This window comes from Caretta caretta, chromosome 1 (genome assembly GCF_965140235.1).
Source record: "Caretta caretta isolate rCarCar2 chromosome 1, rCarCar1.hap1, whole genome shotgun sequence".
Taxonomy (NCBI): Eukaryota; Metazoa; Chordata; order Testudines; family Cheloniidae; genus Caretta; species Caretta caretta.
The window spans coordinates 41,153,756-41,173,277 of NC_134206.1; the positions used below are offsets into that span (position 1 = coordinate 41,153,756).

General features: G+C 45.2%; 1 protein-coding gene across 1 annotated transcript; it reads right to left on the reverse strand.

Annotated features, from left to right (window-relative positions):
• Window positions 1-2,662: 2,662 nt before the first annotated feature.
• Window positions 2,663-14,935, reverse strand: EEF1AKMT1 (EEF1A lysine methyltransferase 1). The gene is made up of 5 exons (XM_048845458.2): window positions 14,778-14,935; window positions 10,604-10,759; window positions 9,335-9,417; window positions 5,370-5,650; window positions 2,663-2,909 (listed from the first exon to the last, which is right to left on the reverse strand). The coding sequence occupies exons 2-5, from the start codon at window positions 10,754-10,756 to the stop codon at window positions 2,755-2,757; spliced, it is 672 nt and encodes a 223-aa protein (XP_048701415.2). The 5' UTR covers window positions 10,757-10,759; window positions 14,778-14,935; the 3' UTR covers window positions 2,663-2,754.
• Between the last annotated feature and the right edge of the window lie 4,587 nt (window positions 14,936-19,522).

Sequence of the window (19,522 nt, forward strand, 5' to 3'; positions counted from 1 at the left end):
GGAATAAGCAGCAATAATTTTAAACATGGGACTTTTGAAATAAAGCAGCAAAGTTCTTGAAGCCACCCTATAAATGGTCTTCACCTTGATTTTAAAAATCATAGTGCCAGCATTTTGGCAGATCCCTTTACCCAGATTAGCTGCTGTGCATGATTTAATACCCCAGAGCGCACTGTGAGCATTGGTGCAGTGCATAGATAACTTATGTCCAGTTATTACACGAGCTCAAACTGAAAACATATGAACACAGTATGAAGCAGTAAAGTGAATAGTGGCTGGTTCCATAGTAAACAAAAATGCTATTCCCTCATTTGTGTCGAATGTTTAATGAAGGTCAAGCTCCCCCTAATGGGGAAATAAGTATTTTGTTTTTTTTCCACTAAAATGTCAGGTTTACAGTATCCCTCTAACAGTAATATGCCCGGCTTCAGAACCTAAAATGGGCTCTTTAAACAAATCGAATACAGAACATCCCAAATGTATGCACTTCATTTCTGCAGAGAGCTGTTTTACTAGTTAATAAAACTTTTTTTTTTCAGAATAGCAGACGTTCATCATAGAGTAGCTTATAAAGTGGGAAGCAATAACGAAAATATATACATCTTGTAATAAAAGAAAGTGTGAATTTGTTTTAACTATTCAGAAAAATTGAAAAATAACTACACATTTTAAAACTGTGAATCAATCGATAACAGGCATGTGTTGTGTTGAAATGAAATGGTTTCCTTAAAAAGTAACAGCTGCAAATTCCAAATTAATCCCTTTTCACTTGTGCCTGTTACTGGTTAATTAAAGTGTAGGTGTAAAGTAATTGATAAATCTTATCTAGTTCTGCTTCTGAAGAGGCCTCTCAAGTATTCTTTTAACAATATAGCAATGACATACATCACTATTTCCCCTCCACTCAAATAGTTATTGCTTGTGAAAGGTGCCAGGTTGAAAACCAGGGGGACCAAACACGACAAGTACAGGGCAGACGGAGGGACCATATCTAGGGGTAAAAAAAAATTAATCAGTCTTTGTGCTTAATAGTTGGGATGGCTGCTGAGACTAATTAGGGCAAATTGTAATGGTGATGTCCTGTGAGAGAGACCCCTGTGCACCAGAAACTGGACTGCATCCACAAACTCATTCTATCAAGGCCATTGAACAGCCATGAGGCACAAACAGAATTTTCTAAGAAGGGGGCCCAGGCTACCTGCCAAGAAGCAGAGCTCACTTTACAGGCACTAGGTTCCCAATTTCTTCATCACTTTATGCATGCATTGTATTCTGAGAGGCAGGGCTAAATTAACCATCACTGGCCCTAGGCAAACACACACTTCTGGGTCCCGACCTTCTAATGTGAATTACAAACAGCTGATAAATGGAGAGAAGGGGAAAAAATACACTTCTGTGCTGCTTTCTCCCCTACATATTACTGTAGTAAGTTCCTATCCCAGCCTGTTCACTTACTGCTGTTTAAGAAGGAAGTGGTTTCTTTACCCAGTGCCTTCCTCTGCCATTCCCAACAGAGCCAAGGAGAAAGTGAATCTCAGCTGTGTGCAAGGCCTGTCTCTGCCCACACCTCCACTGGTGCAGATTTGCGTCTAAACTGAAAGAATTTCACTCACTTGAGTGGTGCCATGGCCTGGCACATGGGGTCGTAACCCCACTGAAATGTAGCCTGGCCAGCCCTCATTATGACAGAGGGGCAGTTGAGTCAAATTTGAGTGACATTGTGAAGGTGACTGTGTGTGCCAGGGTGCATGACCACTTACTCAAGTGAGTGAAGTTCCTTCAGTTTGCGTGCAAATCTGTGTGGTTAAACAAAACACAAAACCAAAACATTTTGGGACACACACTCCCCTCCAATAAATCTGGAGTGTGCCTGGTTTGCCAATGTGTTCATCCAGCCCTGTGTGCATGGGCATGCATGAAGTTCCCCGTCACAATGTTGTGCACGCCCTCACTGAGCTGCCATCTCTCCTTCTGAAGTGAGCCTGGAAGCAACAGTGGAGGAGGAGGAAGCATGAAGAGATGGTGGCCTGGGGTTCTGGGAAGCAGGGAGCCAGGTCCAGGAAACCCCCATCCTGGACAGACCAGGATCTTTCCCTTCCCACACAAAGAGACCAGGATTGGCTTGGACCTCGCCCCACCCTCCCACCAGAGAAACTGGGACTGTGAATTTGTAGTAGCATTGATCTGTGGCTGGGGGCGGGGTAGGGCAGCTGGACCAGGACACCTGAACACCCCTCCCACCTTTGTTGCACCCATGGAACAGCCCTCATATCGGAAAGGCTACCAATCAGGTCTAACTGGTGACTTAGAATAGAAAAGCTCCCATTAACAAGTCATCTGAACCAACCAATCCCTGTTCATCTACTAAGGCCAGGTCTCCACTACAGATTTATATTGGTATAAGTACGTTGCTCAGGGGTGTGAAAAATTCCAAATCCCTGAGTGACGTAGTTATACCAACCCTGAAGGCTACGCTGATGGGAGAAGCTCTCCTGTCGGCATCGGGGCACATTCATTGGTGCAGCTGTGCCCGTGTAGCACTCGCTGTATGTGAAGACAAGCCCTAAGTAGGGTACCAAAAGAAATAAGTTTCAAATGTTTGCAGACTTAACAGATTACAGAGTTGGTCACATTTCAACGTCGAAAGCTAGCCCAGAAACCATCACCTGAAGCAGCACCTTTAATAAAGCAATGAGGATCGCAGACATCACTGAAAGAAGGAATAAATGGACTTGATATACTGTTTCGCTTAGTTTATGTACACTCTGAACAGCTAGAATCACGGTCTAGTCCAGAATCATAATTCACATAACATCGAAATTCGTTGGCTAAGTTTCGTGTATGTTTTGGAGTAAAATTGCACATCTTCACACCAAGATGCTTCGCTGCCTGCTCCTCCATGACTGCACCTGAAGCAGAAAAAAATTTGGATTTGTTGACAAAGAAAGGTAACACTGCATTCTATGCTTTTTTCTTTAAATTGTTCCTCCGGCATCCCCCTATTTTTACTTCCCTTCCACAATCCTCTCTAAAGCTCTGTGGCATCAAGCAGTCTTGGGCCACAGAGAGGGTTGGAGCCCCACGGGAGGGAGAAGGAAGGAGAGAAAGGAGGGAAAACGTCTGAGAATGGTCTTAGGTGCTTTCTCCACTATCCCCTTTGCCTGGTGCTGACTGTTCTCCCTTGAACATGCTCGACTCTAGATCAAGAGCCAAATGAGACACAGATTCGAATTCCACACACTGCTGCCATTTGATGAGTGAGTACGCTCCAGAGTGTCATATTTAAAGCTACCCAGTTCAAAACCAGAGATGCTCTAGGGAAGTAACACAGCTGGTGCACTAGAGCAGAGGCTCCCAAACTTTACTGATTCAAGTACCAACTTCTTAAAAAAAAACGGTGAAATGAATGGATTGAACATCAAGCTCACACACGACACACGTACCACGGTTTGGGAACCTCTGCATTAGAGCATTATTGCAGCATGAGCAAAGCAAGCCTTAACAGCATTTGAAACACGGGGCTCCACAGCGAGAAGAGGCCTTAACAGGTACCATTACTATGCTGTAGGTTCTTTAACTGTTCACATATGTCCTCTAACATTTTAACTGTCCCATGCACTTTCACTGCCCAAAGGCTGAAGTTTTTAACAGTGGCAGAATCCTTAGATGTGACCTTTAACAATAAACGTGTCTATCGATACATTTGTGTTCAAAGCGAAACTCTAAAGCTTTCATTCCTTTAGAATGCTAAAAACTTCCCTTTTCCCTGATCAGATCTCGAGGCCATTACAATCTAGTCACCACTCACTCTGTCATTTTAGCTTAGCTTGGGCTCCACGCGGAAGAGCTATGTGGCAACTTAAACCTCGGCCAGCAGCTGCAGAATTTAAGAACTTGCAAATTCCTAAAGGCAGCAGCATTTTTCATTTATTTTCAGTGAGTTCAGATAAATTTAAAACTATTTGTTTAAAAAAAAATCACCTTTGTAAGTGGCATTCATGTTACTGTAACTAAATTTAAACAATCCCCTTAATTACAGAGTGTGTTCCGGTCAGAGAATTGTTTGATTGGAAAAACACTATTCTTCTCTTAGATGATCTCAAAGAACTTTACAAACAAATAAGCTCATAATACCCCTGTGAAGTAGGTATTCTTTTTTAACAGTTAGCTAACCTGAGGCACACAGGTCAAGTGTGTGCTCAACTTCACACAGCAAGTCAGTGGCACAAGTGGGAAGAAAACTCAAGAGTCCCGAGTTTCAGTTTCTTGCTCTGAGCCAGGGGTTCTAAAACTTCATTGCACTGTGACCCTCTTCTGACAACAAAAATTATTAAATGACCCTATGAGGTGAGACCGAAGTCTGAGCCTGCCGTCCTGGGTGAAGGGGCCAAAGTCAAAGCCCAAGCCCCACTGCCCTGGGTGGGTGGGGGTGGGGGAACGGGAAAGCCAAAGCCTAAGGGCTTCAGCCCCACGCAGGAGGCCTGTAACCTGAGCCCCACCACCCAGGGCTGAAGTCCTCAGGCTTCGTCCCCGAGCAGCGGGGCTCAGGCTTCGTCCCCAGACAGCGGGGCTCAGGCTTCGTCCCCAGACAGCAACAAGTCTAAGCCTCTCTGGCGACCCCATTAAAATGGGGTCCTGACCCACAGTTTGAGAACTGCTGCTCTAAGCACTAGCCAAATCGCTCTCTATAAACAGAACAGACTCTCAGTGGTGTTCAGCTCCAGAAATATATAGGGATTCCCAGGCATTGAATACATATTCCCCATGTGTATTAGGGGCATTAGGCATACACAGGCTATAAGACCGTACAGCTCAGTGGTCAGGATTTCCTAAAAAACAACACATTTTGTCTTAATTAGGATACAACTAGAGCTGTACTAAGAAAGGTAATTCCGTTTCATGGAGGAGCACAAGTGTATCGGTAGACCCATTTATTGCTAAAGGTAATTAGAAGGATTCTGCCACTGTTAAAAATCTCAGTCCTTGGGGCAGTTAAAATGTTAGGGAACATACGTGAACAGTTAAAGAACCGACCGCATAGTAACAATACCTGTTAGTTCTGAATCAGAACTAAACCCAGAATTTTTGAAGTTCTCCATGAAAGGGAATGGAGCCCTGCTCCAGGCCAGTCTGCCTGGTGGGCTGCCCCAGGGCCATGGACCCTGAAGGCTCTGGAGTCCCTGACTCCAGGACAATCTGGCGGGCAGGAGCTGGGCAGTCAAGCTGGAAGAAAACCTGCCTGGCAAATAGGGTTCTGTTGGACCCCGGCTGGGTTTCATTGGAATGTCACCAAAATAGATAATAAAAATATTTAGAGTAAAACACATTCAGTATATTTTCTCCTCTCTCAAAAGACACAGATGCTATACCTGTACAGAGCAGAATCTTTCCTTTTGTTAAGTATTTGACTGTCTCTGCTGTTTTTCTGAGACACTCCTCAGACAGATAGGGTGGATCCGCTAATACTATGTCAAAACTGTGTGGTATGAGATTTCCAGGTAAATTCAATGGATTGTTGTAATCATAGAAGATAAATTCCTCTCCATATACAGAAAATCTTTTGTCATATTCCAGTATACACACGGAAAAATCTTTGCCATCCTGTTCTTTCAGTTTCTGGTAAACACTTGGAGCACTAACACACGCTATCCTGAAAAGAGAAAGAAGTAATTCAGAACATTCTTTTTAAAGGGTAACAGACAAAGATATTAGAACTGGGCTCAGACCACAAGATTTAGATTTTTAACACCCGAAAGTCAGGGCTTTTTGCAAAATTAGATCTGGATTTTGACTTCTTTTCCAAGCCCCAAAAGTTCTGGGGTACTTGGATCCCAGGTTTTGATTTGGACCTCACTTTTAAGTTATAACCTTTCTGCTTTTACTTGGATTTCTGCTTTTAATACATTCACTATAATTTCACATTGAACAAACCAAGCCTCAGTATAAAAGCCATGATGTTCCATTAATTTGAGCAGGGATCAAGGCCTGACTCTTTATATTAAAAATGACAGGATTTACATGCAGACAGTTATGAAGGTTAATAATGAACTACATCATGCTAATGATAATAGAGTACTAGCAGCAGAGATAATCAACAGTACGGCTGCTTGTAGCACCAAGCTGACCAACCTCAGAAAAGTCTATTAAACTATGTGGATTTCACCACGGTTGTGTTTAAAATCCCCAAGGACAAATAAAATGCTACAGCTCTTTTGACATAGTCAACAAGATGAAACATCAGGAATAAGTTAAAAACACTGGTCATGAATGGCATCAATTCTGACGTTTATCTCTGTTATTTGAAATAAATATTAGAGAGACTATGTCATGGTTAAATAACCAAAAAATGAAAACACCTAAGATTTAACATTCTATTTTCCTCCCAATCTATTTTCATAGAAAGAACCTTCTAAAATTAAATCTAGATTGCATTATAGATTTATGCCCAGTTTCTCATCTGAGTGATCCTCCTACACAGAGTGCCAACTTCATTACATGCAATCCAAATATAAGAATGTATGTTGCCTCATCCCTCTGCTTTGTTTATTCCCTTTGCTCTTTTGAGCAAACAGGGTATTGCAATTAACAAGGCTCCTGAGATTGAAAAATTCCAGACCAGCTCTAATTGCAATGAAATTTTTTGGGGGTCAGAAAATGGTGATTCAGCAAGCTAACTCCACTCTAGAACAGTGTGGTAGTTAGAGCACTCACCTGAGATGTGCGAGACCCAGCTCAAGTCCCTGGTCTGAATCAGGCTAAACAGGGACTTGAACCAGGATCTCTCACATCCCAGGTGAGTGCCCTGACCACCAGGCTATTCCAGGGGGGAAGGGAGTGGGGAGTGTCTGTATGTTTTTGTCAAAAGAATTTGAAAGGTCTTGGTTTCATCTTGATACAGAATGAGAAAAAATTTAAAATCTCAAAAATTTTCATAGGACGGGAAAACCATTTCCTGCCTAGCTCTAACTGCAATACTCTGCCAACACACAAGAACAAAGAAAGGCAGAGAAATATGCATGTGTATATCCGTGAACAAAACAAACCTGATAGCTCTGGTTTCTTCAAGGCCTACCTCCCTTGACATGTCCTTTAAAATGACAGTAGAACCTCGATTTTATAAAGACCAATCTTACGTGCAACAAACCATATTTCCCGACTGAGGCGGGGTGGGGTGTATGTGTGTGTGGGGGAAATCATATAATGAAAATTATGTTTATGAAGAACAAGTTAACATCCCTTCATACTCCAGTGCCTTCAGTGCACTAGAAATCATTTTGCAGTGGTTTGAAGAACAAGAAGAATGTGATGCAGTGCACCATACTGCACCCTATGGACCATATCTACTGTAATTTTGAAATGTTCAATGTTATGAAATTTTTGATTTAATGAACACTTAAATCCCTAATTAGTTCATAAAATACAGGTGCTAGTGTAATTACAGCCCTTTGGTTGAATTTGTTTACAACAGAACATTAACTGGTAGCAGCAACAAAGCAGATAATCTGTAAGAATAATATATTTAACTGTGACTATAAAAAATACACTTGCCATAATTTTTGGTTTTGAAATACCCAACCCAATCAATCAAGATACTGGATAATCAGTTACAGTGAAAAGAACATTGTATGGGATACTGTCTTCATACTACCTGTATTCGGTTTTGTATACCAAGTATTCTAATGAGTAGAACAATAGAATAAATAGTTCTGACACTCAAATAGTGGGAACTGCATAGTCTGGCAAAGGCAGTTCTAAAAATAACTTTTCTGTGTTTCTTTCTGAATCAGATTGCCAAGTTAATCAGCAAAGCTATCTTAAAACCAAAAGAATTGCAATGATAATTAAATGGAATTGGAAAGAAAAAATAAGTCGTAAGATCTGTGTTCAGTTCACAAGAAACCACCATTAGGAACACACAGAGAGTCAGTACGAACATCTTACAGCTAGTTACCAATGTTTAACAATTTTTAAAAATTTAGGATTTAGAAGCAGATTTGTAACAACAAAGCTCAGAACTAGTATTTAGCTTAGTTTTAAAAAAAAAGAGCTCTCAGCACCAGACAGCTAGCAAGCACATACACAGTCTCAAAACAAATTAATTACAATAATTAATAGAGGTTTAATATATTATAAATATAGTAGGTATTTAGGCCCTGATTCAGCAATATGCTTAAATGTATGCTTTAGTACCTTGCTGCACTGGGGACTTAAGCTCTACCTATAGAGCAAAGCTTGTTTTATAGCAATATACAAACAGAATTGAAAATTTAATAATAAAGTTTAAAATAATTTTTTTCAAAGAAGAATTTTTGTGAAAAAACAAGATTTCCTGTTATGTTATTTTTCCAGAATGGACAGAGGGGGACAAGAAAAGGGGAAACTAAGTCACAATTTAAAAAAATAAAAACAAACAGAACCCCAAAACAAAACATAAAAAAGGACTCTAGTCGGTGGTTTTTATTGTGTGAAGAAAGGAATCCAGAGTGAATCTTCCAGTCCCTCTCCCTAAAAACATACCGAAGGGCAGGTTTACACTAGGAGTGCTACATCAGTGCAGCTGCACCTCTGTAGCACGTCTGGTGAAGACGCTCTATGCTGAGGAGAGAGATCTCTCCTGCTGGCATAATTACTTCACCTCCGCGAGATGCGGAAGCTACATAGACAGGAGAGCATCTTCTGCTGACATAGTGCCGGTGTGGACAGTGCTTAGGTTGCTGTAACTTGCGTTGCTCATGGAGGTATGTTTTTCACACCCCTACCCGACGCAAGTTAAATCGACTCAAGTGGTAGTGTAGACCTGTCCTAAGATCAGAAGTTTAAAATAATGGATATGCTGACTGGTGTGATGTTGTTAGTTATTAATAAAATGAAAGATAAGTATTTGTACAGCACCTCCACTCACGGACCACAAAGCACTTCACAAATATTAAGCTGCAAAACACTTCATGAGGTAGATATGGTAAGTGTGATCAACTAGGCTGGTTAATGAGTTGCTCAGTGTCACACAGAGAAACAGTCATAGCCAGGATTAAAATCCAGGCCTCCCAACTCCCAGTCCTGTGCTCTGCCCACTAACTGACTGCTAATCATAGAACTGGAAGGGACCTCGAGAGGTCATCTAGTCCAGCCCCCTGCACTCATGGCAGGACTACATATTATCTAGACCATCCCCGACAGGTGTCTCTCTAAACTGGATTTCTATTTCTTACTACCAAAATTCTGATTTTTCTGTACTGCCTAGAGAAACAAGATGATTTAAAGTAAACTACCTAGAACATTTTAAATAAGAAGAAGCTCAAAATGTTTGATTTATAAAATAATTAATAAAACCTACCTGCCACCTCTTCCAGCTGCCAGAACAGCTTCATTAGCCAGGCATAATGCAGTTTCATCGTCATACCAAAACTGGCTCAATTGCTTGGGAAAATCATGCACAAACAATTACTGACAGCATCGGTCCTTCTGACTGTGCAGTGTATGACACTTTTTGTTAACCAATATCAGCCCCATTCTAGGAAAACCAAAATCCACAACTTTTTTGTATCATAAATTGCAATCGTGCACCTCTGAACAAACTCTTACTAACTGAGCTGGAAAAGGGATTTCTCTACTGACAGTTTTATTTCCTCTATAAACTAGTATTTCAAGCCGATAAATAGTGCTACTTCACACTTACATGTTGCCAGAGTTTTATAAAAATCTATTACTATTTCAACAAAACCAAGCTATACCAGACTATTTAGATCATTCCTTTATTTAGTACCTTTGCCCTGTTACCAATGGTGAATCCAAATCCAAAGATATTGTTTACCTGCAGTGTACAGATATTTTAACTCCCAGTCTTTAAATAGTTTAAAATTGTGTTATTAAGAAGTCATTGATTTATTTTGAGGTTGGGAACAGTTTATACCAGCTCAGGATTGTGAGGGGCAAGGAGACAGCCAGCTTGGAGAGATGGGAAAAGTCAAGGAAGTGGTAGCAGTGAAGAAAAGGAAAGATGAGATAGCAGAGGGTAGGAAGGAGAAAGTCTGAGATGATAGCAATCAGAAAAAAAAAAAAAGGTGTGTGGGGGGAGAACAGGAAAATGAGAGCCAGAAAACCTCATGGCCAGAATCAGTCAGTCACAGGTCAGAAGGGACAAGTCACCTGTCCAAATAAGGTAGGTAAAAAACAGAGAGGCATGATGGGAGAAGAGAGGGAAGAGTGTGCTATTTCCACATTATTACAATGTCTCAATTGCATCTCTTTCACACACACCAAAGGAAAAATCTGTACCTCCTCCACCCTCCCAGTCTGGAACTAAAATTTCCAGAGAGGGCAGCTACTTGTCTTGCATCTTTTCTCCCTTCCTCCCATGTTAATTTCAATTAGTGCCAGATAGAACAAAACAAACAAAAAACACCACATCCAGCTTCAATAACAAGTCAAGGAGACTTTGACTTTTATAGTGTGGAAGCAGTACCATTAGATTCCCCCACTCTTGAAAATGCCCTCTTTCATTCCCCCTTCCTCTTCACTTCCCAAAAGAAGCCTTACATTTCTGCTCCTCTTAACTGGGCACTACAAGTAATCGAATTGCAGTCTCTGAAGTTTAGTTTCTTACCCAATCCTCTTCTATTGAGCCAAAGGAATACTGTTTAAATCCTTGGGAGATCTTTATGCCCTCTCTCTGTCGCTGATCTATATAGAACTCCTGCAGGGCAGCCAGTGTATGGGATGAAAGCTGAGGGATGTCGTCGTCATCATCATCACCCATTATCTAGATGTTAAGAAGAAGAAGTGTTTAAACTCAGCTTTTCTCAATGATAACAGCATTTAATAAAGACCAGCTCATTTGAGATAAAACACCAAACAGTGACACACTTACTAACCAGAAAACTAAACGTCCTGAAGCCAGGAGCCAACAAAATAAAGCACATTCGCTCTTGCAGTGTAAGATGGAGGTTGGATTGAGTGGGTAATATTAAAATGTATCAAACACCTACCAGCCAGAGGCAGATATGAAATAGTCTGTCTCCAAGCAGAGTCCAGAGAGGAGTCCCAGAACCATTCCCTTTCTATGCAGCGGAGGGCTAACTGATCTTACTGGTGTGTAATTCTTCCAGGACCACTCACCGTTTTTTTCCTATCAGCCTCTAACTAATTAGGCCTTTTGTGTACTTTTCAAGTCCTGTAGAACTCTGCTCCTCCCTTTCCACCTAAAAAATGTGATGCAATTAGTGCTAAATAATTAGCAAAAACTAGAACATATTTCATATGGTCAGCTCACCAATATAAAAGTATGTTCTCCTTGTTGGAACAGGTTCGTGGTTATTAATCAGGAGGAAAATGATCAGTTGTCTACAGGAATAATAACTGACATGAAAGATCTGTATTATCAGGAGTGAAAGGGGGCGGGGAAAGCAGACTCCCATCTGTGTTTATCATTTTCATAATGAAAAATTCAGTCACTTAACATACCCCATTACATGGGATTTTTTTCAGTGTTAACATGCTAACTACAGAAAGCAGCCACCCCGTACAGAGATAATACTCATAACACTTACATGCTTCCTTTGGACAAAATGCAGCAAACTTGGTACCTTGATGGAGATGCTGAGAGTAATGATGTGAGAAAGCAAGAGATCCTGCTGTGTGCTGCAGAACCTGTCTTTCTCTTTTTAATATTGGGAAGCATAACTGGCCAAGTTGTAGTTATGTGTATAATGTTTGAATACACATGCTGCTTACAGAGCACCAAAGTACAGCAATATGTTTCTCTCAGGTTGTTTTGGTTTGATAGACATTAGTTAAGCATATTGATGCTTAATGCTTAATTAACCTGTGCCCCAGATAACTACACTTGACAGCCCTACAAAATATATAATTGCTTTATGATAATTAGCCATAATTAGCCATAAATATAGATGTTCTTAAACATAAAGACCTGCCCTTTTCTTTTCCCATCCTTAATTTTCAATATCCTAGTTACAACTCTGTGTTCACCTCCCGTAATTCTTTGCCCAGGCTTCTCTCTTTGCAACACTCTGATCAAAACATGCATTCTAAACTTGATTTGCTAAAATTGCACGTGCCATCTGACCACTTGCTAAGAGGAGGTTATGTTTAACATTAACCCACCACTGTGAGATGGTCAATTGAACAGTGCTCACTGGGAATGTTTAGTCTGTCACTCCACAGACTCAATGGAAGTGTTTGTCTCTATAAATCAGAGCCCTGACTGAACACACAGGCTCATGTAGTAGTTCATTTGGTTTTCAGACTGGTTTGGCAGAAAGGGGACATTTTTATTCTCAATTTGAATGTAGAAATAAGTTCAAAAAATGGGTTCCAAAAACTGGCTTTTTTATGTCCTCTCTTCTCCACCCCATTAAAAAAAAAGAAAACTGGTTCAGTTTTACAGGGCCTAAAGGCTAAACCCTGTGCTTTAGAGTGTAAAGAATCCTGGCTCACTGCTTTTGCACAAGCAGAAAATTCTGCAGTCAAGCTACTCAACACAAATACGTCTTTTTAAGACTAATTTTGTTCTTAGTATTCTGTTAAATTGCCTAGCATAAACACCTATAAAATTATTACTAATATAAACTGCAAGTCCAAAAAGCTACTATTGCTATTGGTTCTGAATTTGACCAATTCTATCTAGAGCAAATCACTCTGAAGCCCAGATCAGAGTCAGGATAAAAATGACATCATTGTAGATGAATGGTTTTCGGCCAGGGTTACCTGTACCCCGGGGGGTATACAAAGATCTTCCAGGGGGTACTCAACTCATTTAGATCAGTGTTTCTCAACATGGGGGGTTGCAACCCCCAGGGTGGATCACAGGATGGGTTCAGGAGATCACAAGTGCAGGGCCAGCATTAGGGAGGGGCAAGCAGGACAACTGCCCAGGGCCCCGTGCCACAGGGGGCCCTGCAAAACTATGTTACATGGTTCAGCTGCTGCTGGGGCTTGCTCGGGCTTCATATAAGGCTCACAAGTGAAAAACAGGCTAAAGTATCACACGGAAACGTAAGTAAAATATTTATATTCCAATCAATTTATTTTATAATTATATGGTAAAAATCAGAAACTAAGCAATTTCTCAGTAATAGCGTGCTGTGACACTTTTGTATTTTTATGACTGATTTTGTAAACAAGTAGTTTTTAAATTAGTGTGAAATGTGGGGTACGCAAGACAAATCAGACTCCTGAAAGGGCTACAGTAGTCTGGAAAGGTTGAGAACTGCGGCCGTAAATAGCCTGATGCTGGTATAAGTTGCCAGTTCTTGGAGCGGCCAACAAGACCACGTACTAGGCCTGTGTTTCTCCAGTAAGCTTGTCAACACTGGAGACAAAAACTGCATTTTCCATCTTTGTTTTTTCCTCTGCTCTCTTGTATTTGTCTTGTTTTTTCTTCTAGAGATTGGATTTTACCACCACCACCAGCAGCTCATCTCAACTAACAAGGGGGCTTTTCCTTCTACAGATGCTCTATAGCTAACAGAAAAGTGAACAAAGGGTGTTGTTAAAAAGAAAGCCTTATTTAAATACTTTACATTTCAAATGCTGAATTGTTTCTCCCCTCCATTTCCTGTACCTTTATGGAAAGCTTAAAGAGGATTTATAATGTGTTTGCCAATTGCCATGATATTAAACAGTCTGAGTCTGCATACCAAACCCTGAATCTTCTTTAACACTGAGTCTGATGCTGGACGATGACTGGGTCACGTTAACACTTTTTAGTCCCATATAATCCATCAAAATTAACACAAGAGAACTCAACGCTCCGCCCCCAGCTCAACACATCCCCCAAAACCACCCCTCCCCCAACCTGGCCCCAGCGCTTCCCCCCCCCCCAACCACCCCTCCCCCAACCTGGCCCCAGCGCTTCCCCCCCCAAAACCACCCCTCCCCCAACCTGGCCCCAGCGCTTCCCCCCCCAAAACCACCCCTCCCCCAACCTGGCCCCAGCGCTTCCCCCCCCCAAAACCACCCCTCCCCCAACCTGGCCCCAGCGCTTCCCCCCCCAAAACCACCCCTCCCCCAACCTGGCCCCAGCGCTTCCCCCCCCCAAAACCACCCCTCCCCCAACCTGGCCCCAGCGCTTCCCCCCCCCAAAACCACCCCTCCCCCAACCTGGCCCCAGCGCTTCCCCCCCCCAAAACCACCCCTCCCCCAACCTGGCCCCAGCGCTCCCCCCCCCAAACCACCCCTCCCCCAACCTGGCCCCAGCGCTTCCCCCCCCCAAAACCACCCCTCCCCCAACCTGGCCCCAGCGCTTCCCCCCCCAAAACCACCCCTCCCCCAACCTGGCCCCAGCGCTTCCCCCCCCAAAACCACCCCTCCCCAAACCTGGCCCCAGCGCTTCCCCCCCCAAAACCACCCCTCCCCCAACCTGGCCCCAGCGCTTCCCCCCCCAAAACCACCCCTCCCCCAACCTGGCCCCAGCGCTTCCCCCCCCAAAACCACCCCCCCCAACCTGGCCCCGGCGCTTCCCCCCCCCAACCTGGCCCCAGCGCTCCCCCCCCCAAAACCACCCCTCCCCCAACCTGGCCCCAGCGCTCCCCCCCCCCAAAGCCACCCCCCCCCAACCTGGCCCCAGCGCTCCCCCCCCCCAACCTGGCCCCAGCGCTCCCCCCCCCAAAACCACCCCTCCCCCAACCTGGCCCCCCCAAACCACCCCTCCCCCAACCTGGCCCCAGCGCTCCCAACTCCACCCCCACACTCCTATCCCTGGAGCCTTCATTCAATCAACCCCCAGCCCCAAGGCGAAGCGGCCTCATCACTTCACTCACCGCGGACACGGCCCGCTCCGGGCGCGGGCCCGACACCCCGACCCCGCTCTAGAGACTGAGAACTACGCGAGCGGACAGGCGCACTCCCGCTCTGCGTGCACGACCCTGTCCGCGGGGGCGCGCACGCGTTGCCGGCTGCGCCTGGTCCTGGTGATTCTGGCGTCCCATCGCCGCGCTCCCTGGGCACGTCACAGTGGGCGGGTCCCAGCGGGTCCCACCTGTGGCTAAGAGAACGGCGCTCCCCTCGCCCGAGCTCTGGGGTGTCCCGCGCGCTGGTTCGGTCACGTGCTCAGCCCAGGGCACCCTTAGCCCCGCGCGCTGCCTTTAGCCCCGGGGCGCGTGGCCAGCCGTGACCCCAATGCTCCCCCCGAAACCATCCCTCCCCCCAACCCGACCAGTGCTCCCCAACCCCAATGCGGGGCTTGCAGTGGAAGGGGGCGGCCCAGCTGCAGCCACTGCTCCAGTCCTGCCCTCCAGCCCCGCGGATCCTGCTCCCCGGGCTGGGCCAGGGGGATCCGCTCCCGTGGCGCTCCTGGGGCAGCCCTGCCTGGCCCCACCTGCAACCCCAGGGGTTGGGTTGTTTTAGTTCTGACTTTGGGTCTCTTTGAGTCGCTTTCTCTTGCTCTCTGGCTTTTACTTAAATCCTACCTGCTAAAGATTGGTCTCATGCGGCTACCAGGGTACTTGTCTTCATAAAGGGGCAAAAAGAAGCTCTGGGGTGAATTATAGGCCAGCCTAACTTCAGTACCCCCCAAGATACATGGTAAAATACAAATTATTAAACAGTTTATTGAACCTTGGATGATAAGGTCATAAAACTAATACCCAACTTGGATTTCTCAGGAACAAATTATGCCAAACCCATCTAATGTCTTTCTCTAACAGGTAGGGTTGGCAACCCTCCCAGATTGTCCGATAGTCTCCCAGAATCGGGTTCGAGCTCCCGGAGTCTACTGAAGCCAAACCGGGAGATTTTAGGCTACTAAAAGTCTGGCCGTGAAGTAGGGCTAAGGTAGGCTTCTCCCTACCTGCCCTTGGCTCCTCATGATCCCAGAAACAACTGGCACATCTGGCTCCTAGGCTCAGGGGGTCTCTGCACCTGCCCCAAGCGCCAACTCCACAGCTCCCATTGGCTGGGAACCGCAGCAAATGGGACCTGCGGGGGCAGTGCCTGCCGGCAGGCAGGGGCAGTGTGCAGAGCTGCCTGGCTGCCTAAGAGCTACACATGCTGGCCACTTCTCGGGAGCCATCCGAGGTAAGTGCTGCCTGGGTGGAGACCATACCCCAACCACCTGCCCCAGCCCTGAGTGCCCTCCTGTACCCAAACTCCCTCCTAGAGCACACACCCCAAACCCCCTCTCGTGCCTCAACCCTGAGTCCCCTCCCAATTGCAAACTCCCTCCCAGAGCCCACTCCCACACCCAAACTCCCTCTCAGAGCCTGCACCCCAACCCCGAGCCCCAGGCTCAGCACAGAGCCCCCCCCCACACTCTGAGCACCTCAGGCCCACCCCCCAAACCCCTGCCCCAGCCTGGTGAAAGTGCGGAGGGGCAGAGAGAGCAAGTGACGGAGGGAGGGGGGAATGGAGTGAGCAGGAGATGGAGCCTTGGAAAGGGGCAGGGCAGGGGTGTGGCAGCGGGGCAGGGCAAGGGTGTTCAGGTGTGTGTGATTGGACAGTTGGTAACTCTATGGTAGTGCAACCTGTTCAGCGGCTGGGGGGAAGCTGTAGCCAGGGGCAGCAGGTTCGATAGCCCAGGGGAGGCTAACCTGCCCCAAACAGCCAGGCTGTGGCCCTGCCCAGGCTCTGCCCCGAGGCCTTTCTCTCATGTCCCACTCTTCCCACCCTCACTCGGCCTCTCCCCCAAAGCTGGTAGAGCAGCTCAGGGTGGCTGGGGCAGGTCAGTGCTTGGGCTGGCAGCCTGGGACTCAGGCTGCTTGGGCCGGCCAGTCCAGGACAGGGCAGCTGGGGCAGGCCAGCCGGTGGGCTGGGACTCAGGGTAGCACTCCTCTGACCGTGTCAAGGGGCATTGGCAGCAAGTTATATGGGCCCATGGTGCTTGTGCTCCACCAATCTTCAGGAATGTGGATCCGGCTCCACCAATGTTTGAGCTTATATTTAATCAGAGCCGTTCCGCCCCATGCTTCAGGGTACGTGGGGTCCAGGGCAGCCTGGGGGGTTAGCAGGGGGCCTGACACAGGCAGCAGTGGGGTGGCCTGGTGCTGACCCGCCCTGCTCTGCCCCACCCCCACTCCACCCCTTCCCCCAAGGCCCCACCCTGCCTCTTCCCACCCCTGCTCTGCCCCCATTCCTCTCTTTCCGGCTTCCACCCCCTCCCGCGAGCGACGCCAGGAGCTGGCGGAGTGGGGTAGGCGGGGGGGCCACATCACTTGCTGCTGCTGGTGCCAGGCCCCCCACTGACCCCTCAGGCCACCCTAGACCCCATGTCCCCCTGAAGCTCAGGGTCCCCGAAAATGCAAGGCCTGGGGCGGTTGCCCTGGTCAGTCCTGGCTCTGCTTGGACCCATTTTGGGCACCAGCAAAAATTATACAAACCTGGCGCCCATGGTGGGGGGCTCAGGGCTCCAGCAGAGGAGGAGGGCAGGGTGGGACCAAAGGCTAGTCTCCCAAAATGGGGGGTTCACGTGCTGCCCATGGCTGTAGCTATGATATATCTTGATTTTAGCAAGGCTTTTGACACAGCCCCACATGACAGTCTTATAAGCAAACCAGAGAAATTCACTTGAGATGAAATATTATAAAGTGGTTGCAAAACTGGTTGAAAGACTATACTTGAAAAGTAGTTATCAATGGTTCACTGTCAAACTGTGAGGACTTATCAAATAGGACAGAGTCTGGTGTATCCTATGTCTAGTAGTAATCAATATTTTCATCAACTTGGATGACACAGAGAAGAGTATGCTTATAAAATTTGTAAATGACACCAAGCTGGGAGGGGTTATAAGCACTTTAGAGAACAGAATTAGAATTAAAAATTATGTTGATACACTGGAGGATTGGTTTGAATTCAATAAGGTGAAATTCAATCGACAAGTGCAGAGTACTACACTTAAAAAGGAAAAACCAAATACAAAATAGAGAATAAGGGATAGGCAGCATTATTGTAGACAAGGACTGGGGAGTTCCAGTGGATCACGACAGAGTTAATGTAATGCATTGTGAAAGGAAAATATTCTGGGTTGTGTTAACAGGAGTGGTATGTGTAAAATAGGGAAGGTAATTTGTCCCACTCTACTCGGTGGTGGTTAGGCACCACACTTTTTTTCATCAACAAAATGGACAGATTAGAGAGAATCCAGACCAGAGCAACAACAGTAATAAAAGGTTTAGAAAACCTGACGTCTGAGGAAAGGTTAAACAACGGGGCATGTTTAGTCTTAGGAAAAGGTGGGGGGGGGGGGAAGATCTACTAACAGCCTTCAAATATGTCAAAGGTTGTTATAAAGAGGACTATGAGCAATTGTTCCCCACATCCATTGAGAGGATGAGGGAGGATAAAATGTAATCAGCTTAAGCTGTAGCAAGGGAGATTCAGGTTAGGTATTAGAAAAAGCTTAAAACTTTTGTTTCTCAGAGGTGTGAAAAAACACCTCACCCCACCTCCAAACAACAAAAGTTTTAACTACGAAAAGTGTTGGTGTGGACAGCACTTCATGATCTGGGAACTTTACTTCACAATGCATGGTGCAACACCATCAACCCTGGTCAGTGGCTGGTGCAATAGTCTTCAGTAGACTGTGTGTCGATGATGATGATTTTAAGTTCCCCTACCTTGTTTACATTCAGTGCCATTTTCCTGCTCAGGAGGCAAGTAGCACAAGAGAACTAGTAACCTGGAATATGTTTTTAATGATTTAAAGAAACATTAAACTACTCAAAATATTTTGAGTAGAAGATAAATATAAGCTATCAAGCAACAGTTCATTAATCTTCCTTCTTGCCCCTGCTGAACGTAAAAATAGAATCTGGCATCTAGTAGCTACAGAACCACACTTTATTCTCTATGGCTATTACCTGAAGATTGCATATATCCCTGAGAGGACTAAAAGCTCTTGTACTGAAGGCTCTTACACCCTTCACCAGTCCCATACTTCAATATAATGTGTTGTCTGATTCAAAATAACTTCTTGCCTTTATTGAAAATCCAGCAAAAGAGGAAATTCACCCCACTGTGGAAGATTCTGCCACATAGCACCAATTAGCCTGGGGGAAGTCTACTGCTACTACGGCTTTGGTTATTTCAGTTCCATAACCTCCTTTGGGTTGCGGAATAATCAAAAATAGCTGACTTTTTAAATGAGGTAACTTTCTACCTCTATTAGTAGTACAGAATATTGCATATTAGGGATCAGCTCCCAATTTAAGTTATTTACCTACCTCTCTGGGATGCCATGAAGATTTAATGAAAAGTATTTAAGATGTAGAGCTCTACGGAAAGGGCTATAAGGCTCAAGCATAAAAGGCACAAGACAGAGGAAGGAGGGAGTTCCACTTCTGATCCAGATTTCTTTGAAGCATGGTCTCCCTATGACTAAAAGTTTCCTCTTCCCTCCCAAAAAAGTTACTGGAAGCTGGAGGGAATTAAAAGGTGTGTGGACTTGGCAGACAATCATTGATTATGGGTTTGGACATTATCTGGTGGCAGACAAAACCAGAGATCAAACTTGATGACTAGGACCCATGAGTTGCAGGGTCCTTTCTAAATGTCTGTAGGGTCAAACTCAAAA